The 23,864-nt window shown below is 43.9% G+C and overlaps 1 protein-coding gene, 1 non-coding gene and 1 pseudogene across 4 annotated transcripts in view; 2 read left to right on the top strand and 1 right to left on the bottom strand.

Annotated features, from left to right (window-relative positions):
* DCAF7 (DDB1 and CUL4 associated factor 7) overlaps nt 1-23,197 on the bottom strand; it is a 36,425-nt gene extending 13,228 nt beyond the window's left edge. For both annotated transcript variants that reach the window (XR_749783.1, XM_010380061.2), the window contains exons 1-4: nt 22,801-23,197; nt 3,613-3,771; nt 2,794-2,905; nt 2,307-2,425 (exon numbers count right to left, since the gene is read on the bottom strand). Coding sequence is in view for 1 of the 2 variants with exons in the window: in XM_010380061.2 (XP_010378363.1) it covers nt 2,307-2,425; nt 2,794-2,905; nt 3,613-3,771; nt 22,801-22,938 (528 nt within the window). In the remaining variant the exon portion in view is untranslated. The remainder of the gene's footprint in view (nt 1-2,306; nt 2,426-2,793; nt 2,906-3,612; nt 3,772-22,800) is intronic.
* Nucleotides 1,144-1,774, top strand: LOC104675470 (annotated as a pseudogene). Its single transcript, XR_004054907.1, has one exon. The product of XR_004054907.1 is annotated as an INO80 complex subunit C pseudogene (transcript).
* LOC115894971 lies at nt 8,104-8,207 on the top strand. The gene has a single exon (XR_004055189.1). It is a non-coding gene; the product is annotated as a U6 spliceosomal RNA (small nuclear RNA).
* Nucleotides 23,198-23,864: the final 667 nt, after the last annotated feature.

The following is a 23,864-nucleotide window of genomic DNA, read 5'->3' as shown; positions in this document are numbered from 1 at the left end:
CCCCTAGATTAAATCCCCGCAGTTCAAATACTTAAGAGTAGTTTCCATTTTCTGGGTTGGACCTAACAGACAACAGCAGGCTAAGTTGTCATATAACTAAAATGTAGCAGCTTGTTCAACTTGATGCTAAGAGGGTTTCCAGAAGTTCCTTACTGGTCCTCTCTGTGGGACAAACTCTTCATTTGACCCCTGGTTTAGCAGCAGTCAAGTCTAGAAGTTTTGTAACAGGGCTTACCCTTAGGAGTACAGAAAGTCAAAGACAACCCCTTACTAAGAATGATAACCTGGGTCACATCTTCCTATGCTGTTGACAACCTCAAGTTTCTGACCTAAGGTCAAGGTATTCTTTTTATCTGTACAGATATTAATACCCCTAGCTGTGCAGGGTAAGGTAGTAAAGAAAAGGAAATAGTACCCATAGGAGATGAGAGTATCAGGAGCATGCAACAGCTCTAGGAGGAAAAGATTTATGGGGATTTTCTGAAATCACTGAGAAGAATGCTTTGATTAAAATGCAATTGGCTGGGCGTGGTGGCTCACGCCTGTAATCCCAGCACTTTGGGAGGCCAAGGTGGGTGGATCACCTGAGGTCAGGAGTTCGACACCATCCTGGCCAACATGGTAAAACCCCGTCTCTGCTAAAAATACAAAAATTAGCCAGGCATGGTGGCGGGCACCTGTAATCCCCGCTACTCCAGAAGCTGAGGCAGGAGAATAACTTGAACCTAGAAGGCGGAGGTTGCAGTGAGCCCAGATTGCACCATTGCACTCCAGCCTGGGCAACAAGAGGAAAACTTCGTCTCAAAAAAAAAAAAAAAAAAAAAAAAGCAATCACAAATAGCTCTCCCCAGTTTTCCCAATAAACACAGAAGCATCACCATCAAAGTAAAATATATTCCATTGCCTCCATTGCCAACAGTAATGAACGTATAAAGATTTGGGATTTTATAAAACATTTATAGAGAAAAATGGATAGTTAGGTTTGTCTCTCAGAAACTTTTTTCTCTTCCTGTCTCTCTTCCTTCCTCCCCAAATCTAATCTATTTCAAGATAAGGATTACTCTAAAGTTATTTTTTAATTACATCAGTTCCCAGCTCCTCTATAAGAGATTTCATTATTAAAAAACAGCAACATCGGGAAAGGAAGTTCCAGGGCCCGTGCTGGGAAAGAGGTGGGGGGACCAGGGGAAGACTCAGGGTGCAATGGCAGCGCAAATTCCAATTGTGGCCACCACTTCCACTCCCGGAATAGTCCGGAAGAGCAAAAAGAGGCCGGCCAGCCCTTCCCACAATGGCAGCAGCGGCAGGGGCTATGGTGCCAGTAAGAAGAAAAAAGTGTCTGCCTCCAGCTTTGCGCAGGGTATCAGCATGGAAGCCATGAGTGAGAATAAAGTGGTGCTCTCTGAGTTTAGCACAGGACCTGTGGAAAAAGCTGCCAAACCTTTGCCATTTAAGGATCCCAACTTTGTACACTCTGGCCCTGGTGGCGCAGTTGCTGGTAAGAAGAACAGAACCTGGAAGAACCTGAAACAAATCCTCGCTTCCGAAAGGGCATTGCCGTGGCAACTGAACCATCCTAACTACTTCAGTATTGATGCTCCTCCATCCTTTAAGCCAGCTAAGAAGTATTCTGATGTTTCAGGCCAACTACACAGACCCCCAGAGCAAACTGCGGTTCAGCACCATTGAAGAGTTTTCCTACATTCAGAGGCTGGCCTCTGACGTCGTCACTGGCTACCTGTCCCTGAGGAAGGCCACAAGCATCGTTCCCTGAGCCCGAGAAAGGGAGATGAAATGGAAAGTTGTTTCAAAAACAGACTCTGGACTCGTGATTTTGTTTCACGGAAACAAACTCGTCCTGCTGTCAATCTGAAAATGCCAGTGCTGTGCCTTGGAAAGAATGTTTGGCTTTCATTTAAGCGTTTTTTTGAGTGTGCGTTTTCCCTCCAAGTGTGATATTTTCTGCTGAATTAAATTATACTTCAGTTGTTGCCTCAAGTAAACGTGTTTGACAAGAAAATACAATAACTATACTTTTCATTAAAAAAAAAAAAAAAAGCAACATCTAGCATGAAAAGAACAATGACAGACCGTATAATTCATTTACATTAGCCAAAAAAAGCATTAGTTTACAATAGTGTTGTTTTCCCGTTTTTGATACATTACTATTGTCAATGTAGACAAGAAGATGTTATGTTACGATTTTCTACATAAATTGCAGAACAATGAGAGAACAATCTGACCTCTTCCTGTGCGGAAGGCCCAGGAAGCATGTGAGGAAAGATGAAATGGAAAAGCATCATTACCTCTTTGTCATGGGCGATCAGTTGGGTCTTCACGTGGCCAGACACAAGATTCACTCGCCCTAACACCTGCCCTGTCTCCAGCCCCCAGATGGTGCACGTTGTATCAATGCTTGAGGTACCTGCAAACAACCAGTGCAAGTCAGGGCTGATGGGACCAGGCAAGCTTCCCTCCTGTGTCTACTCATCTGCTTGGCCCAGGGAGCAACATACCATAAAGACTACAGAAAACAAGGTGGTGGTTATCGGCAGAGCCACAGAGGAAGTCAAGTATTCAGTCCTCACCATAAGACCTTAGATTCTAACTGGAGGGACAAGATCTACACACACAAAGCTCACCCACACAAAAGAATTAATAAATAACCACATTCCATGCCTAGCCTACTTCTCACAGAGCCTTGTTCTAGGATGATGCATGGCCCAGTGTGACATCTGAGAAAATGTATTTTGGCTTCTTCCAGCTGAAATACCTACTCCCTAACTCCCTTACCTAAAAGATAAGGATCCACCTCATTCCAGTCAAAGGAGGTCAGGGGAGCACAGAAATCAGAGTTCTTATTATTATTTAGCAAACACTCCAGCCTGGTCTCTGTTTCACCAACCTGAAGGAAAAAGAATTTAAAAAAGAATCAGCCAGTCTTATCCTCATAAAAAGTCTTTAAAGAAATTCCTGTTTAGAAAATATCTTAGCAAACATAAGACATGAGGGGAAAATATTTGTATCAAAAACAATAATAAACCCAGGACTCCCCAAATGCTACTTTTTCTTTTACTTTCTCCTCTGACCAGCTTTGTTTTCTACATTTTCATCCCTGCATCTTCCTAGAGGAGAGGTCTTCTCACCTTGCCCAGCCTGGAACCTCTACACAGGTGTACTAAGGCCATGCCCATGCTACAGAGGACGCTGCTGCTGACGAGCTCAGCTGAGGGCAGAGGGAAGCCTCCAAGATCCACTCACACACTTTATCAGAATCAATGGCCGGGTATTTCATTTAGTTTACTCAAAAATACCTTGGCTGCAAATAGAACATAAGTTCCCAAGTATTCCCACCTCCACTGAAGGCTGTCATTGTCACCTCGGGTTGACTGAGCTGACTGCAGCCAGCAGCCAGACTTCATGGAATCTTGACTTTATTTACTAGAAAATCTGCTGAGCCAAATGAGGTCAGTCCATTTAAGTTTTGCTTGCTTATCCCGTGCTGCAGTGACACTCGCTGCCTCTGACCCCACCTGTTCTGTGACTTCTCACTGCTGACAGCTAAGGCTGAGACAGCCCACTTGTCTGGCTGCTAATAAAGCATCCGCTTACCCTCCACACACGGAGATAGTCGCCGCTTGTTGCCAGTAGGTCTGGATAGACGCCTTTTGTATCAGGGATCCACATGAGCTTTGTGGTGGGGTACGGGTGGTCAAAGGTGTTTCTGCAAATAAACTCTGAACTCTCCTCATCTAAACCAACAAGCTGAACCTGTAACATGCCAAAGTTGAGCCACATAAGCATTTGTGAACAGTATAGTAAATACATTAGATCCCTGGTCAGTGATAGAGGTTTTTTTTTTAAGACAAGATCTTGCTCTGTTGCCCAGGCTGGAGTGCAGTGGTGCGACCACAGCTCAATGCAGCCTCCATCTCCTGGACTCAAGTGATCCTTCCACCTCAGCCTCTCAAGAAGCTGGGGTTAGAGGCATGCACCACCATGTACAGTTAATTTTGTTCATTTTTTGTAGAGACAAGGTCTCACATGTTGCCCAGGTTGGTCTCAAACTCCTGGGCTCAAGTGATCCTCCCACCTCAGCCTCCCAAAGTGCTGGGATTACAGACATGAGCCACCGTGCCTGGCAAGTGACAGAAGTCTTGACACTGTACTACACTAAACTGCAGAATCAAAAACAATTGCCGTGAGGGCATCTAGTCCAACCATCCCCTGGCAGACAAGGACACCCAGACTCAAAGGGGTGGTTATGCTCAATACTGCAAAGCCAATAGGAGACAGAGACAAGATTTGATTACAGGTTTTCTGATTCAAGTACTGCATTCTTGACACCAACTATATAAGTGCACTCTCTACCAAGCCAGGCACACCTTCCCCCGAAACCTCTGAGGTATTTGAAAATGAACAGGGGTGGTTTTGGCTGCCACAATGACTGGAGTGCTGAGGGCATTTGGTGCTCAGGGGCCGGGAATATGAATATGTGCAATTTCATTAAACAAACTAATGCTCACTTAAAAATCCAACAGTGCACAACCCTCATCAACCCCAAACTCAACACTGGCTCATTATGTTTACATATAAAGGTACGTCAAATGACCGTTTAAGAGCCCAAACCAAGCAAAAAAAAGTGGGCACCATTGATGATTAAGTCCCACCTAGCTCTGATCACTTTTTCTTAGAGTCAATTTTAGCCCACCATTAACTTCCAATCTTTGCTGTCAAACTCGATCTGGCTTGGTGGGACACTAACTGTACATTTGCTTATGAACTTCCAACTGGAAGATGGAATGGTGGGAATATTTAGTAAAGATCCGCAATAAGGGGAAAAGCACTAACCAGACAACACAAAATAGAATTCCTTCTACTCATCTTCCTAACTTCAGTCTCAGACACCAGTATCTTCCACACATTTTTTTCCCCCAAAGTTAGGTATAGTTGCATGCAATAAAACCCACTCAGGTGTACAGTTAAATGAGTTTTGGCAAATGTACAGTTGTATAACCCCCACAGTAAGATATAAAACATTTCCATTAACCCAGAAAGTTCTCCCAGGCTCCTCTGCAGTCAACCCCTTATACCCACCCCAAGTGGCCACTGATCTATGGTTTTGTCTCACCATAATACCACATAAATAGAATGAGATGGTCTTGAGTCTTTGGTCTGGCTACTTTCACTCAGTACACTGCTCTTGAGATTCATCCATGTTCTTGTGTGTATCAGTAGTTGCTTCTTTTCTTACTGCTGAATAATATTGCATTATGTGCAACCTGGCACTCTATAATTTTGGTTTTGTTTTTGAGATAGGGTCTCACTCTTCGAGTGCAGTGGTGCAATCATGGTTCACTGCAGGTTCAACCTCCTGGGCTTAAGCAATCCTCCAGCTTTAGCCTCCCCAGTAGCTGGGACCACAGGCATGTGCCACCACACCCAGCTAATTTCTAAATTTTTTGTAGAGATGGGGGTCTCCTTATGTTGCCCAGGCTGGTCTCGAACTTCTGGGCTCAAGTGATCCTCCTGGCTTGGCCTCCCAAAGTGCTGGGATTACAGGAGTGAGCCACCATGCCCAGCCAATTTTGTATGTCCTAGTTAAGAAATCTTTGCTTAATCCCAGGTCCCAAATATTTTTTCCTATGTTGTCTTCTAAAAGTTTTCTAGTTTTAGGCTTCATATTTTGGTCTCTGAGTCATTTCAAGTTAAATTTTTATATGGTACAAGATATGAATCAAGGTTTACTTTTTGTTGTTTTTCTTTTTGAGATGGAGTTTCGCTCTTGTCGCCCAGGCTGGAGTGCAATGGCACAATCTTGGCCCACGGCAACCTCCACCTCCTGTGTTCAAGCAATTCTCCTACCCCTCTGCTTCCTAAGTAGCTGGGACTACAGGTGTGTGCCACTACACCCGGCTAATTTTTTAGTATTTTTAGTAGAGAAGGGGTTTCACCATTTTGGCCAGTCTAGTCTCGAACTGTTGACCTCAGGTGATCCACCTGCCTCGGCCTCCCAAAGTGCTAGGATTGCAGGCGTGAGCTACCACTCCTGAACAAGGTTTGCTTTTTTACATATGTCTGCCTGTTCCAGCATCACTGGTTGAGAATTCTTTCTCCTTTGAATTACCTTGAACCCTTTATTGAAAATCAGTTGACTATGTATTTGTTCATCTATTTCTGGACTCTATTCTGTTCCATTATCTATTTGCCTATCTGTTTGCTAGTAGGCAAAATGTCTTGATTATAGTAGCTTTCTAGTAAGTTCTAAAATCAGATGAGTTCTCTAACTTTGCTGTTCTTTTTCAAAATTGTTTTGCTATTCTCTACTTTTGCTTTTCCATGTACATTTTACAATCAGCTTGTCGAATTTTACAAAAAGCCTGCTGAGATTCTGATTGGGATTCTATTGAATCTATCGATCAGTTTGGGGAGAACTTACATCTTACTAAAAATACTAAAAAATTAGCTGTCACCCAGGGTGGAGTGTAGTGGCTCGATCACAGCTTACTACAGCCTTGGCCTCCCAGGCTCAAGTGATCCTCCTACCTCAGCCTCCCAAGTAGCTGGGACTACAGGTACAAGCCACCATACCCAGCTAATTTTTGTATTTTTTGTAGAGACAGGGTTTTGCCATGTTGCCCAGGCTGGTCTTGAACTCCTGGGCTCAAGTAATCCACCCACTTTGGCCTCCCAGTATGCTGGGCTTACACATATGAGCTACTGTGCTTGACCACGAAACTGTTTCAAATTCCATTTCCAATTGTTCGTTGCTACTGTATATAGAAATACAATTGATTTTTATACATTAATCTTGGCTTCTATAACTTTGCTACATTAGTTGTTAGTTTTAGTAGCTTTTTTGTAGATTCCTAAGGATTTTTCTATGTATATTCATAGATCTTGTCATCCATCTTTAACTCTTAAAAATCCATATGACTAAGTCTAAATATTCATTTTATAGAGCACCCACATATTTTCAACAATCATATAACTGTTAGGGAAGATAATGCATAAAGACATAAAAGGAGACAAAACCCAGTATCCAAAAACACTTAAGATAGTAATGCAAGTAATGTCACAAGGTAATACATGATTGGCTTATTTATGACACAGATAATAATAGATAACAATTGAGAGGAAAGAGCAATGATTCAAACAGGGCACCTGAGGAAAAGAGGAGTTAGCATCTGAGCAGAGTCTTCAAAGGAGAACAGGAAGGATCTGGGTAGGCAAATAGGAAAGGGAAGGGCAACCCAGGTAGCTGGAACAGAAGGGTCATGCATACAAAGGTGGCAAACTAAATGACCCATTTGGTAGCAGCAAGCGGGCCTGTTTGAGAGAGCCACGTGGGAGTGCAGTGGAGATGCGGCTGGGAAGGTGTGCTGAGGGGAGGCTGGAAGGCCCCAAAAGCAACCATGGCCTTCCCCCCATGAAGGTGTCTTTGAGAAGACAGTGGTGTGATTGGTTACAAGGCCTCTGAGGACCACACATCTCGTAGTGCTGGGCAGGACAGACTGGATCAAGCAGGTGGCTGGAGGCAGGGAGCTCAGAAGGGAACAGGGGAAAAATTAAGGGTCTATGGTGACTGATAGTGAGAATGGCAAGGGATAACCAGGAATGGCCACAAGAGGGACTGTGACCAAATGAACAGTTTTTACATGGAACTAAAAAGTTGACCTTCTGATCTTTGCAGAATTTTTTTTTTTTTTTTTTTTTTTTTGATACGGATTTTCACTCTTGTCACCCAGGCTGGAGTGCAATGGCATGATCTTGGTTCACTGCTACCTCAGCCTCCTAGGTTCAAGTGATTCTCCTGCCTCAGCCTCCCAAGTAGCTGGGATTACACGCAGATGCCAGTGTGCCCAGCTAATTTTTTTTGTATTTTTAGTAAAGATGGGGTTTCACCATGTCGGTCATGCTGCTCTCAAAGTCCTGATCTCAGGTGATCCACCCGCCTTGGCCTCCCAAAGTGCTGGGATTACAGGCATAAGCCACCACGCCCGGCCAGAAAATATTACATAAAGAAGGAAGATTCTAGATGAAACATGGAATTTTTGGTATCAGCCTTTGTGGAGGAGAAAGGGAAAAAAAACCCAGATGAGAGTGCTTGCTTCAGCAGCACACATACTCCAATCGGAACTATACAGTGGTTAGCATGGCCCCTGCACAAGGATGACACGGAAATTTGTAAAGTGTTCTGTATTTTTACAAAGGATAAATGCTTGTGGCAATGGATACCCAATTTTCCAAGTTGTGATTATTACGTATTGCATGTCTATACCAAAATAGACACACCTATTATGTACCCACACAACAATGACGACGACAATAACATGAAAGGCTAAATTATCAGGCTCATCAGGCAGAATAAAGAATAAACCTCTGAAGCTGGGTGTGGTGGCTCACACCTGTAGTCCCAGCACTTTGGGAGGCCAAGGCGGGGAGTTCGAGACCAGTCTGGGCAACATGGTGGAACCTCGTCCCTACAAAAAATACAAAAATTCGCCGGGTGTGGGAGTGCATGCCTGTAGTTCCAGCTAATTGGGAAGCTGAGATGGAAAGATGGTTTGAGCCTAGGAGGTAGAGGTTGCAGTGAACTGAGATCACGCCACCACACTGCAGCCTGGGTGACAGAGCTTTTTTTTTTTTGTCTCAAAAAAGGAAGAAAGAAAGAAAAAAGAAAGAATAAACCTCTGATATAGATTGTGAGCCAGATATTTCATTTATATATTCATTCAAGAAGTACTGGCCGGGCGCGGTGGCTCAAGCCTGTAATCCCAGCACTTTGGGAGGCCGAGACGGGCGGATCACGAGGTCAGGAGATCGAGACCATCCTGACTAACACAGTGAAACCCCGTCTCTACTAAAAATGCAAAAAAAAAATTAGCCGGGCGAGGTGGCGGGCGCCTGTGGTCCCAGCTACTCAGGAGGCTGAGGCGGGAGAATGGCGAGAACCCGGGAGGCGGAGCTTGCAGTGAGCTGAGATCCGGCCACTGCACTCCAGCCCGGGCGACAGAGCGAGACTCCGTCTCAAAAAAAAAAAAAAAAAAAAAGTATTTAGTGGACAGCTCCTAGGAGTCAGGCACTGTTTTAAGAGCTGTGGATACACCAGGGAGCACGAAACCCCAAATCCCTCTCTAACCTTGCAGATAACACTGTGAAGTTCAACTGGAAGAGAAAATGCCTTTCAAGTCATCAGAGATGTCCTCCCAAGGTTCAAATATCCAATCTTGTGAGCATTTGCCACTTAGGATTCTCTTAGCCTAACAAGGCTTTCTACCACCCAGCCCTAACTTACCTTACATTCCACCTTCATTTATCTAGTCACTGTTTCCCATCCCTTTCCTTACACTCCCCTCTATACCTGTAAAATCCTCATACCTCCTTTCCACTGACCCAAATCCTGCCCAATGTTAGTACAGCACTTAATCGGGCTTCTAGGGCTCCCTACTTATCACCTGCTAGCTGTAACACTTTGGATATGTTACTTAACTCTGCTAATCTTGTTTCACAATCTGTAAAGTGAGGATGTTCACAGTACCTACCTCCAGTTGTACGTAACAGCTCTATGTAGAACTGTCTTACTCAATATATGAGCTTTGAATATTATGACATCTCACCTCCTTCATAAGGCATTTACAGTCTTCCTGGTCCGGTGCTATTTCTTTCAGTGCTTATCTCTACCATCTGTTTGGTGACGAATCCCACAGTGCCTCATGAAAGCACTGACATTACTGTCTTACGCTATTTCACTTAGTAAATGCCTTAAATATAGGCCTGTGTCTCACTTCTGCTTGTACTGCCTACAGCAATGGTTTTCCAACTTAGCTATCAGACTTGCCTGAAGAGGTTTACATTCCTAGGCCTTCAACTCCAGCCTAAGATTCCAATTCAGTAAGTGTCAAGTGAGGCCCAGGACTCTCTATTCTTAGGAATTCATCACCCCTGGTGATATGATTTCAGCTAAGTTTGACAATCTCCACACAACAGTACCTGACCTAAGAGAGAAGCCAGGAAACAGCAGAGATTCAATCTTTCATTGACCTTCTCAATGCTTTCAGAAGAGGTAATGACTTAAATTTTTAATTTGATTCAAGAAAAAAGCCATCCTCATTGTTCAGAAAAGGTTCATGGAATTCAAGTTCTGATGTAATTTTTAAAAATGATTTTCCCCAATTAGGAAATTAAAACTTTTTCATTATAATACTGCCCCCACACACAAAAAAAATTAAAATTAAAATCCCACCACATAAAGATAACCATTCATTTTCTTTTTCCCCCGGTTCTTTATAGTTTTTAAGTATTTTTAAGCATTACAGAAGTAATTTATACTAACTGTAAATAATTAAGATATCAAGTATAGTGAATTAAAAGTGCAAGTCCCTCTTTCAATGCCACCCCATCCTTCTATACCAGTAATTGCCGTTTGGTTTGATAACTACTTCCAGATCTTGCCTACAGATTTACAGATAAACAATTTTTCTTTACGTAATTATATTATACTATTTTGCAACTTGCTTCCTTTACACAATATATCAATTTTCTTAATGTTTTTTCTTTTTCTTTTTTTTTTTTTTTTTAGATGGAGACTCACTCTGTCACTCAGACTGGAGTGTAGTGGTGCACTCTTAGCTCACTGCAACCTCCACTTCCTGGGTTCAAGTGATTCTCCTGCCTCAGCCTCCCGAGTAGCTGGGATTACAGGGGTGTGCCACCACACCTGGCTAATTTTTGTATTTTTAGTAGAGACGGGGTTTCACCATGTTGGCCAGGTTGGTCTTGAACTCCTGACCTCAAGTGATCTGACTGCCTCGGCCTCTCAAAGTGCTGGCATTACAGGCGTGAGCCACTGCACCTGGCCTGTAGCTGGGATTACAAGCGTGAGCCATCATGCCCAGCCTGTATGTTTAACATGTAAAATATTTCCTTTTGTTTCAATATTTTTGCCTTGAATTTTATCTGATGTTAATGTTATCATGCCTGACTTCTTCTCTATAAAAAGAACTGCTTCTTGTTACTATATGCCTAGTGCTTCTTCGTTCATTCCTTTCTGTTTATTCCTTTCTGAAGTTCTACTGAGTAAGATTTAATTTTTATTAATGTTAGCTTTTTTTTTTTACTAACTTTTTTACTAGGTAATACATACACAAGGCCCAAATTTTGAAAGGCACAAAAGCAATTATAGTACAAATTAGGGCCGCTACATCCCAGTTCCTTTCCCTGGAGAAATCAATCTTATCAATTTCTTGTGTATCCCTTCCACACACAACCATGTATGAGTGTACATACATCTATGCATACGCCTTTTTTAAAACACAGGTGTTAGTTTACTCTTCTATATATTTTTTCCACATGAAAACTTAGCTCATTCTTTTAACAGCTGCATGGAGGTAGCATAATTTATTCAACTATTTCCCTAAAAATATTTTCATATTTTTCTCTTACAAATAATGCCAAAATGAATATCCTTGCACTTTAGTCATTTCAACCACGTGAGTATAGCTGTAGGATGAATTATCACTAGCAGAACTACCAGGTGGAAAATAATGCCAATTTAAATTTTGATAGCAACTGCACAGGAAAGCTACACATATGTAGATACACACACACACAGTAGATTACTAAGGTTTTTTATTTTTCCTAATCTAACTGAAACTCCATTATTTTTTTTTTCCTTACGAGGTTCAATTCTTCATATGTTCAAGAATCATTTACATATCCTTTCTGGAAACTGTTCATATCTGTTTCCCTTTTTCTACTGGGTGACTGGTCTTCTGGTGATTTGCAGATCTTTATACGCAAATCTTTATATTAAAGGATTTGTTCTTTGTCTGGAATGTTACATGTATTTTTTCAGTTTGTCACTTATCTTTTGACTTTCCTGGGTTGGTTTTGTTACAGAGATTTTATTTGTATATAGTTTACTTCTACTTTTATGAGTTTCTCACACCAAGATTCTCCCATGTTTTACAGCTGAATGTTTACATCTTCTCATTTATCTGGAATTCTGGTACAAGGCTTTTTTTGTTTGTTTGTTTGTTTTAGATGGAGTCCCACTCTGTTGCCCAGGCTGGAGTGCAATAGTGCCATCTCGGCTCACTGCAACCTCCGCCTCCCGGGTTCAAGCGATTCTCCTACCTCAGCTTCCCGAGTAGCTGGGATTACAGGCACCTGCCATCACGCCCGGCTAATTTTTGTATTTTTAGTAGAGACAGGGTTTCACCATGCTGGCCAGACTGGTCTCGAACTCCTGACCTCAGGTGATCCACCCGCCTCGGCCTCCCAAAGTGCTGGGATTATAGGTGTGAGCCACTGCACCCGGCTGGTACAAGGTTTAAGGTAGAGATCCAATTTTTTGTTCTGGTTTACTCATTATTAAATAAATAAATAAATATATATATATATATATATATTTGTGTGTGTATATATATATATTTGTGTGTATATTTGTGTGTATATATATATATTTGTGTGTATATATATATATGGAGTCTCGCACTGTCACCCAGGCTGGAGTGCAGTGGCGTGGCACAATCTCGGTTCACTGCAAGCTCCGCCTCCTGGGTTCAAGCAATTCTCCTGCCTCAGCCTCCTGAGTAGCTGGGATTACATGCACCTACCAATATGCCCGGCTAATTTTTTGTGTTTTTAGTAGATACGGGGCTTCACTATGTTGGCCAGGCTGGTCTCGAACTCCTGACCTTGTGATTCGCCTGCCTCAGCCTCCCAAAGTGCTGGAATTACAGGCGTGACCCACTGCACCTGGCCTTAGAAATATTTTTTCTTCATTTCATATCACTTTTAGCAGACTACATTTCTTTTTGTATTCTGAGTTCATTTCTGGACTCTGTTTATGCATCAGTTCTTACAGTATCAAATGACCTTTTTATTATATCTTTGCATTATGTTTTAATATCTGGTGGGTGGTTTCCCATCTCCATCACTAGTCCACCTTTTCAGAAGTTTTCTGACCATGTGTGCATGTTTGTAACATTTGTCTGTAGAAACAATCAGTTTGCCTGGTTCTAAAAAACCATTATTAAAAATCTGGAGTATTTTTGGCCAGGTATGGTCACCTACGCCTGTAACCCCAGCACTCTGGGTGGGGCAGGCAGGAGGACTGTTTGAGGCCAGGAGCTCAAGACCAGTCTGAGCAACATAGTGAGATACCTATTGATTAAGCCCAGGAGTTTGAGGTTGCAGTGAGCTATACTCATACCACTGCACTCTAGCCTGGGCAACAGAGCGAGACACTGTCTCTAGAAAAAACAACTATGGGCCGGGCACAGTGGCTCAAGCCTGTAATCCCAGCACTTTGGGAGGCCGAGACGGGCGGATCACGAGGTCAGGAGATCGAGAGCATCCTGGCTAACACGGTGAAACCCCGTCTCTACTAAAAAATACAAAAAACTAGCCGGGCGAGGTGGCGGGCGCCTATAGTCCTAGCTACTCGGGAGGCTGAGGCAGGAGAATGGCGTAAACCCGGGAGACGGAGCTTGCAATGAGCTGAGATCTGGCCACTGCACTCCAGCCTGGGAGACAGAGCGAGACTCCTTCTCAAAAAAAAAAAAAAAAAAAAAGAAAAGAAAAAACAACTATGGTGTTTTAAACAGGGATCACCTTAAGTTTAGGGACACTGACATCTTTAGGACACCAAGCTTTACTATACAAGAAAAGAGAATACCTTCCCATTTTTCAAGTATTGTTTTGTGTTCCCCAGCATTATTATTTCCATATAAACCTCACATATGCCTAAGTATATCCCCAAGTATTTATAGCAGCACAATCTACAGTACTGGTACATTCCTAGACATTGCTCCATGGCCTTCTGTCATCAAATGTAGGTAGCCTAATTTCTTTTCCCCTCTTAAAGAAGACTTGATCATTTTGCCTGAATGTCCAAATAATTCCTTCTTCATCATTAAAACACAGAAATGTTCCTAGGGATGCCAGGCTCTGTGCCAGGCTTGCAGTCCCAGCCCTTTGGGAGGCTGAGGTCGGTGGATTGCTTGAGCCCACAGTTTGAGATCCGCCTGGGCAACACGGCAAAACCCTGCCTCTACAAGAAATACAAAAATTGGCTGGGCGTGGTAGTGTGCAACTGTAGTCCCAGCTACTTGGGTGGGAGGCAGAGGTGGGACAATCCATTAAGCCTAGGAGGTCAAGAGTGCAATGAGCTGGGATCATGCCTCTGCACCCAGCCTGGGCAACAGAGTGAGACAGTGTCTCAAAACAAAACAAAACACATGAAAAATAAGATAAATTTTTTTTTTGAGACGGAGTCTCGCTCTGTTGCCCAGGCTGGAGTGCAGTGGCCGGATCTCAGCTCACTGCAAGCTCCGCCTGCCGGGTTCCCGCCATTCTCCTGCCTCAGCCTCCGGAGTAGCTGGGACTACAGGCACCCGCCACCTCGCCCGGCTAGTTTTCGTATTTTTTTTTTTAGTAGAGACAGGGTTTCACCGTGTTAGCCAGGATGCTCTTGATCTCCTGACCTCGTGATCCGCCCGTCTCGGCCTCCCAAAGTGCTGGGATTACAGACTTGAGCCACCACGCTCGGCCTGATAAATTTTTTAAAAAAGAAATTTTCCTAGGAAATATTTCAGTGCCAACTGTTTGGCGCCACTTTTTCTTGAGATAGAATTTGAACTTATCACTTCAAATCTTTGTTTCTACGCTCTTTAACCATAGATTTGAGTTTGTTTCATTTCTTTGGTCCTCGTCTTCAGGGACACCAATTATACTTAAGTCAGATCTCTTTTACTTTCTGCATCTATTATGTTCTAATTATTTTCTCTGATTTCATTTTTCAGTCTGTCCTCCCTATCCTTTACTGTTTTCAGCACTGTGTGTTCATCTTTATTCTGTTTCTTTCTTTCTTTTTTTTGAGACAGTCTCACTTCATCGCCCAGGCTGGAGTGCAGTGGCATGATCTCGGCTCCCTGCAACCTCCTCTTTCTGGGTTCAAGCGAGTCTCCTGCCTCAATGTCCCAAGTAGCTTGGATTACAGGAGTGAACCACTGTGCCCAGCCTTTCTTCTGCTTCAAATTTGGCTTTTAATTCTGTGATAAGTTTAGTTTTCTCTTCCACTACTTTCCTGTGTGCTCTGCCAGCTGATGTTACATTTTCTCTTCGCCATGCCTTATTTTACCCAATCCTCTACATCTCTGCTTGAAGTTCTGTATTTTCTTAAGTTCTTTGAATTCACAGTGGTAAGACTGGCCATTATTTTTCAACTAAGCTAAAAACATCTTTTTAGTATGGGTACTTTACCTGCCACTTATTTTCCATTTTGCCCCCATCCTTTCTTATAGTATCTTTCTGTAGCTACTGTGCTGATTCCATTTATTTTGTTTCTTTTTTTTTTTGGGTTTTGAAATGGGGGTCTCACTCTGTCACCTCAGCCGGAGTGCAGTGGCAAGATCTTGGCTCACTGAAGCCTTGACCTCCTGGGCTCAAGTGATCCTTCCATCTCAGCCTCCTCAGTAGCTGGGACTACAGGTGCACGCCACCACACCTAGTTCATTTGTTTTTTCTTTTGAGATAGAGTTTCGCTCTGTCACCCAGGCTGGTGCAGTGGTGCCATCTCAGCTCACCACAACCTCCGCCTCCGAGGTTCAAGTGATTCTCCTGCCTCAGCCTTCCAAGTAGCTGGGATTACAGGTGCACATCACCAAACCTGGCTAATTTTTGTATTTTTAGTAGAGATGGGGTTTCACCATGTTGGTCAGGCTGGTCTCAAACTCCTGAACTCATGATCCGCCAGCCACAGCCTCCCAAAGTGCTGGGACTACAGGCATGAGTCACTGCGCCCAGCCCTAATTTATTTTTTCTTTTTGAAACAGAGTCTTGCTCTGTCACCCAGACTGGAGTGCAGTGGCACAATCTTTACTCGCTGCAACCTCCGCCTCCCAGGTTCAAACTATTCTCCTGCCTCAGCCTCCCGAGTAGCTGGGATTACAGGTGCCCACCACCAAGCCCAGCTAATTTTTGTATTTTTACTAGAGAGACGGTTTCACCACGTTGGCCAGGCTGGTCTTGAACTCCTGACCTCAAGTGATCTGCCCGCCTTGGCCTCCTAAAGTGCTGGGATTACAGGCATGAGCCACTGCACCTGGCCAATTTTTGTGTATTTTTGTAGAGACAGAGTCTTGCTATGTTGTCCAGGCTGGTCTCAAACTCCTGGCCTCAAGTGATCCTCCCACCTTGGCTTAATGAGGGAAGTTCTTCCTAGATGATCTCAAGGAGGACTATGTTCCAAGTTAGTAGAAACACAGGAAGCCTTTGCATCTCCTCAGCCAGTGAAGTCAGGCGCCACGAAGCTGCTCACAATTCAATGTCTCCTCCAACAGCCCTCATCTAACACTTCTAGAGAAGATGACACATCTATATGTCTCCTTTTAGAGCTCAGCCCCCCTCTTACCCAACATCTCCTATGGGGCTTGGGGAAGCTCCTGATGCCAGCCTGTGTAACCTCTTCTGTCTCAAACAAAGGAGTGACTCTGCCCATCAAAATCCTATTTTGGAGAATTGCATTCTTCTGAGTTTGGAATCTGCAGCCACAAGTATTTCTCAACATCTTCCTGTTTGCTCTTCATTATACTGCTGTCCTTCCTTATATATTACGGACAGGTAAGAATTGTATCTGACTCTCATCATCCTACTGTTGACATTTAGGTCTTTTTCTCTCTACTTTTTTCTCCATAGTCTTCCCTGACCCTTGCTAAACCTCTTCTGTCTCCTACCTCCACTGCCCTTCTGCACCATTGTTTAGCAACCCTTTACTCCAATATGATACAAATCCTCCTGAAAAGGCTGCGAAGCAGGATCATTTTTACTCATTTTTGAACTGTGAATATTATTATGCATGATGTCTCCTAGTAAGCAAATATAAAATACTCCTCGAAGGCATGACCGCATCTTCACTTTTACTACTTTCATGAACAACATAAATTACACATTATTTATATCATATATATACCATATATATATCACATATATTTATACCATATACATACACCATATATATATTTATACCATATATATACCATATATATTTATACTATACATATATATATTTTTTGAAAGTCCCATGTCTACCTTGTTAGTATAAGCTCCTTGAGGGAAGAAACTGTGTATTCCACTTTATTTTATTTACTTATTTTTTTTGAGACGGAGTTTCACTCTTGTTGCCTAGGCTGGAGTGCAATGGCACAATCTCGGCTCACGGCAACCTCCACCTCCCGGGTTCAAACGATTCTCCTCCCTCAGCCTCCCAAGTAGCAAGGATTACAGGCACGCGCCACCACGCCCGCCTAATTTTGTATTTTTAGTAGAGACAGGGTTTCTCCATGTTGGTCAGGCTGGTCTTGAACTCCTGACCTCAGGTGATCCGCCCACCTCCACCTCCCAAAGGGCAGGGATTACAGGCATGAGCCACTGCGCCCGGCCGTATTCCACTTTAATACACACAGTGCTAGTGCAGAAGATGAAGGTGAATGTGTGTATGTGAAGGTAATTTTTAAAATAAGCTCCCAAGTTATCCAAATCAACATAACACTCCAGTCACTGCAACATTTTCCCACAATTGTTAGTAAAACAAAAATCGCCTAACACAATATTCTGAGAATATACGCTAGCTTTTCTTGGTCTTTTCTACTTGCTTTCTCTTCAAGCCTCTTCCTGACTGATTACCAAGGACCAGTGCCTGCAGGTACCCAAGGTCCTGCCTTATTAAACTTTAAGATGAATTCTGGCACAGCACACGTTTGCCTTGTGGCTCAGAGGCTGACTAGACAGCTTTGGCAGCAAGACCTTAGGCAAGCCAGGCTACCTACAGAGCATAGATTCACTCCTTGTTCAAGTGACAGCATCTCCAATAAGTCTATGTGAACAAGATTAGGACAAAAAGCAATAAAGTGGCACTTTTAAAAAAGCATGATCATTTTTATCCAGTGGTCTCAACAGGGAATGAGTCCTCTCACTGTCTAGAAAAAGGAGGAAGTTAAAACCAGAAGAGTTTTATGTCTTAAATTCCCCTGCTGACAGTCTTGACAGGGACTCGTGGAACACTGCAACGTTCTAAATATCTATTAAAAGTACTGATGTGTACCAAAACACATTGTGTTTACTCCTGCCAATCTCGCACCTACTAACAAAGCCACAGATGGTTCCCCAGTATCATCACTGTGCCTAAAACACACGAGTATGTGTTCAATATACACTGGCTGAATTAATGAGCAAATGAATGATAATCCTGAAGTGCTACTGCAAATACCAAGATGAAAAATTAAATACCAGAGTCGACATAATTATGCAGCAAACATACAAAGTAATTGTATTAAAAACCTCAGAGGAATCAACACAGGCTAGCAAGGTGAGCATCCATCCCAGTGTTTCAAGTACAAGGTGGTCATGCCACCCAGACTCACTACCAGGATTCTCCAAAAAGCATCAGATATGCCTACAGTCTGTCCTCAGAACCTCAAAAATACTCTCTGGATGCTAAATCTTAGAGCACAAGCAGTCAGTTAGTTAAATCCTGGGGCAAACTAAATCCCAATCACGCTGCCATCTTTACTCAAAACCAACCCTGAAACATGCACTTAAGTGAAACAGAAGCCCAGGAACTGCTACCCAGCTTTTCCCAATAAAAGAGGGGCAATAACACCTGGGCCTAAAGACCAACGATATTGTCAAAACACAGGAGAAATGCCAAATTCTTATATCTGACTTACTGTAGGTAAGCCAGGTAGAACAAGAGAAAATGAATTTAAACTATAAAATTACACTACCTGAAGTCTGACTACAAGAAGCTGCTAGACTACAAACTGAGTTGGGTTGAAAGAGATCAGGGAATTTTTCCCCCAGAGTCTTTAAAAGGCAGAGAATGAAATAATGACCTTTTCAGCTACCATTCTGACCTCTTATTCCTGAATCCTCTCTGAAAAATACAAAAATTAAATTTACTAAACAGTCATATAATTCTCTTTGGTTATATTTCAATTATAGGTACAGTAATGATAATGATTAAATAACAGCTAACATCTCTATATGGCCTGGGTGGAGTTCCTAAGTCCATTACATATATTAACTCATTTAATCTTTGAATAAGGTAGATGTTATTATTTATTGCCCTAATTTTACAGATGAGGAAACTGAGACACAGAGGATAACTTGCCCAAGGCAATACAAAACTGGGAAGTGGCAGGACTTAGATAACCCAGGCTAATCACAGAGCTTTTTTCATCGGTGAAGTTGGATGGAAGAGCAGAGCCAATGTTCAGGAGCATGCAGACACAAAAAGATCAGATTCCTGCCTCTGGCCAGCAAATGTCAAGGTAGCTCCAGGGCCATGTTCTGAGAGTGCCATCTGACCCCTTAACCACTAGTGTGTCTGTCACCTATCTCCAAGTCTGTTAACTTCAAGGGTGGAGCCCAGGAATGTGCAGCTCCCTTGGGATTCTCACACACTAAAATTTAGAGAACCTGTTGCTCCAACACCAATCCTGCTTTATTCCTCAAGAGACCACAACAAAAGAAGGTAGAAACATAATATCCAATAACGATGCTGTTTTTTGAGACAGGGTCTGGCTCTGTCGCCCAGGCTGGAGTGCAGTGGCATGATCTTGGCTCACTGTAACCTCTGCCTCCTGGGCTCAAACTTTCCTCCTACCTCACCTTCCCAAGTAGCTGGGAGTACAGGCAGATGCCACCATACCTGGCTAATTTTTTAATGTTTTTGTACAGTCAGGGTTTCTCCATGTTGCCCAGGTTGGTATCAAACTCCTGGACTGAAGTGATTCTCCCAACTCAGCCTCCCAAAGTGCTAGGATTACAGGTGTGAGGCACCACGCCCAGCCCTATAATGGGGCTTTTTATTCCAGGTGTATTTGATAGAATCTGTTTCTTTACTCTGCAATAATTCCCAAATTTATTCACACGAAGGAACACCTGGAAGTCAATTTCTTAAACTGTTGATAGACATAATTCTATGGATCAACTAGGAACAATTTTACGTTAGGAAAACATGAGTATGTTAATACCAAATTTTAAAATTCATCACCATGTTTTCTTAGTGAATGTCTCCACACTAAAAAGATGACCACTTCTAGCCTTTTTCATCAATGTTAATTTGCTGTGTCCATTTACTTTTTCCTCTGCTGGTGACCACTATCCATGGCAAGCAGGAACCAATGGTCTAAAAATTCCAACCAATAGTTCTAAAGTTCCTCCAAATTACAAAGTCGACCACCTCTTTGGCAGGGCTTCTCACAAACTTAGCCTCAGAATCACTGCTTTAAGGCAGGATTTGCTGCTCACCAACCACTAGACATAATCCTGTCTCGCAGCGTTTCTTAACTTGGGGTCTGTGAACTTGAATTGGAAAATCACGCCCATATTTCCATTCACCTCTAGCTAAATTTTTTTTATTTCCTTCAATTACAAATGGGGCAGGTGCTCACAGTGGCATGAGTATCTGTGACTCTGCCAGCAAGAGAAATATTTTTTCCTACCACAGTGCAGTTAAGCATCTTGAAATGCTGTTTACCCCTGTCACCACTTCAAAATTACATTAATAATTACACTGGATGGTGTAAATCAATACGTTAATTTATTAAAAGTACATATGACTACATCACCACTTCTAAAAACATGTTTATATCTGTAGCACAACGTAAGTGGTTTCTTTTGTAATTCTACGTGTTCTATGCATTTGAAAACATAACTATGAGAAGGGGTCTATTGGTATCAGATGATCATAGCACACAGAATTTAAGAACCCTGACCTACTGATAGGTGGAGGCACAAAAATGATTTTAAGACAGCACATTGCCTACATCATGTGAGTTAAGATATAGCTAACTGCTTACGCTGTTGATAGAGGGGTTATTAGTTTGCATTTCACTGCTAAGCCATGCTACCTATGTGCCTGGAACAAAGAGGAAGCTCCAGAGAGTTGCTAAAAGAAAGGACAAACTGGGGTAGAGTTCCTGCAACAGCAGTTTGACTACTCCCTTGATTCTACCAGCAGCCTAACTGTGGCTCAGTTTCTCCTCTCTGGAGAATACGAGTAACTATTGTTTACCCCAGGACACTGGAAAAGTTACAAGAAAAAAACATTAATTTGTGTGAAAAGACTTAAGCTCTCTGAAAGACATACTTTTTTATTTTCCACGTGTATCCTTAAACAATAGTTCTAGTGGTCCTAATTTTACTAACACGGTGTCCACATCAGAATCTTGAATCCCATTCCCAGTTCAGCTGTCCACAATGGGCCATAAGGAAGAAAGAAGCATCAGAGGAAAGGAAATGCAGCTCTATCTCGCCCGGGAAATGGGTGAACTTAAAGATCAGTGCATATTGCTTGGATTTGTTTGTAAATATGTTCATGTATGTGTAATGTCTGGACAATGAAAATCCATCACTTTCATCAGCTTCTCAAAGAGGACTCCAAAGAAGACCCACTCTAGAGAAACGTGCTCCTGAAAAACTGTAAACAAACTGTAAAATATTCAAATTTCTTTTTTACAAGACCCTCAATGTAAACCAGAACCCCTTCCCTACAGCAAACTGTGGGTCACAGATAATAAAACAGGCCTGTGCAACACCTCACAGCTAGTCAATAACCAGACAGGACCCACTCCTAGACCACCTGGCTTTTTTCCCTCTGCATGAGCCTTGTCACTGAACAGTTTTCGTCTTCTTTTTTTTTTTTTTTTTTTTTTCGTATTTCAGTAGACTGGGTTTCACCTTGTTACCCAGCCTGGTCGCAAACTCCTGAGCTCAGGTAATCCGCCCGCCTCGGCCTCCCAAAGTGCTGGGATTACAGGCGTGAACCGCCGCGCCCAGCCAATTTTACTCTTCTTAAATCTGATGTTCATGGCATACAGCAGTAGTGGCTTTACATATCACTAGCCACAGCTTTCAGTTGCTCTGATCGCTATCATTCAACTTTAATTAAGTAAAAGGAAGAAAGCAAAGAAAATTCTTCCAACTGACTTACTCAACTTTCAAAGATGAGTTTATGTTGCAATGCCAGTTTAAAAGCTCCCTTACGACACGGTGCTTCTATAAAGGATTCTCAAATTGATGAATGTCCAGCAAGACCTACTACTAAAGGTCACACAACTGTACTAGCATGAAACAAGCCAAGAGATAAGGCCCTGTCATCCTGTGTTCAGGAAACAACGGCGGGATCATGCCACAGGCCAAGATTTCCAAAGAGATTGCTTTAGAGAGAATGGTTATCAGGAAGCAAGAGCAACAGTAATTCTGGCAGAAGGGCTAGGATCCATGAGTACCCGGGGGGTGGGAGTAGGGGGCGGGGAAGCTTGTACAACAGATCGTCTTAGTAGAAATCTAGTGCGGCCAAGAGTGCACGACCGCCAATAGAAGCGTCTGCATTTTCCTTCACAACTACCACTCCCTCTTCCCTTCCCCGCCCACCAACGAAAAAATGCGGCAGGAGTGGAGAGCACGGGAGGAATAAATGGAGTATCTTTGGGGCGTAAACCCGGTTTTAAGACCTGTTTCCACCACGAAATAGCTGCCTAACCCAGGCAAGTCACAAAACCGTGACTCAGTTTCCCCACTACACTGCCGACTACACAAGAATGCTGCCGGCATTAAATGAGACAGACAACGAGTACGAAACCTTCAGCACAGGGCCAGACATTGGAACCGCTCCATGGCCCCAAGGCGAGTCCGCAGGAGGGTTCTGGGGCCTGGGCTCCGGCCCGGGAAGGGCGATCCCAGGGCCCGCTCCCTGCCAGCTGGATTCCGAGGCCCTGCCCGGCCCACCTTGTTGTTGTACTCCTCCACGAAGCTGCCCAGCGCCAAGCGAAAGCGCTTATCAGGCCGCACACTCCAGTTCATCGCGTAGACCGTCCAGGGCGCTTCATACTTGTAGATCTCCTTCCGTTTGCCGTGCAGGGACATGGTGGCGGCGGCGCCGCAGTACGGGCCGGGTCAACAGTGGGCTGCGAGGGGCGGGGTGCGAGTCGGGCGGGGAGCCGGGCCTGAGATCTAAGGGTCCGAAGGGAGGAGAGGCGGGGGCGGGCAGGAACGGCCTGCCCCGGAAGGGGGGATGCGGCGACAAACAACGACGACGACTGAGCCCGACCCCTAGTTTCAAACCAGCTTGGGCACCGACGACAACCACCTTCCGTTTCGGGACGCAGCCCCGCCCTCTCGGAACGGAAGCCACGGGACCCCTGCAGCGCCACCGGCCGTTGGTTGCCTGACACGTCCTTTCGAAAGGATTCTTTCTTCTCGTTGGTTATTGCAGCCGTAGCGTGTGAACTCTCCTCGTTATTGGGTTAAATGTTTGTCATTGCAACTACTCGCCCCGCCCAACTCTCGGAGGCAGGCGCTTTGGCAGCCCCAAAGGTCATTGGCTGACAAAGATGTCAGTCAGGCAGATAACGGCGCAGTGCGGGTGGTGGGGGCGTGGGTGGCCTGGAGGCGAGCGTGCTGGAGTAGCGGGCCTCCAAGTTCTAGGCCAAGTCTCTGAGCGTGAAACCGTCTGTGACCTGCGCTGACTTCTCCTCTGCTGCTGCTGCTCTTCTGAGCGGCCTTTCCATGCTGTCGAGTAAAAGTACAATTCTGCCTTAGTGGAAGACCTACTAACTTTCGCGGGACCGAGCCCCGCGGCCTGGCAGCCTGGCCTGTGCGCAGCGGGTACCACCTTCGTGCCCCCTCTCTTCCCAAGGCCCCTTTAACCCGAAAGCTGCTGTCTTCGAGCCTCAGGGCCAGGCCTCAGGGGCGCAGATGCGCTCAGGGCCAGGCCAGCTTGAGTCAGGCCCTCCCGCGCTTTCCTGCAGGATCTAGAAATGTCCCCGAATTCTGGGGTAGGCACCGACCTG

The sequence above is a fragment of the Rhinopithecus roxellana genome, chromosome 19, assembly GCF_007565055.1.
Source record: "Rhinopithecus roxellana isolate Shanxi Qingling chromosome 19, ASM756505v1, whole genome shotgun sequence".
NCBI classification, from domain to species: Eukaryota; Metazoa; Chordata; class Mammalia; order Primates; family Cercopithecidae; genus Rhinopithecus; species Rhinopithecus roxellana.
This window is presented reverse-complemented; position numbering and strand designations above follow the sequence as displayed.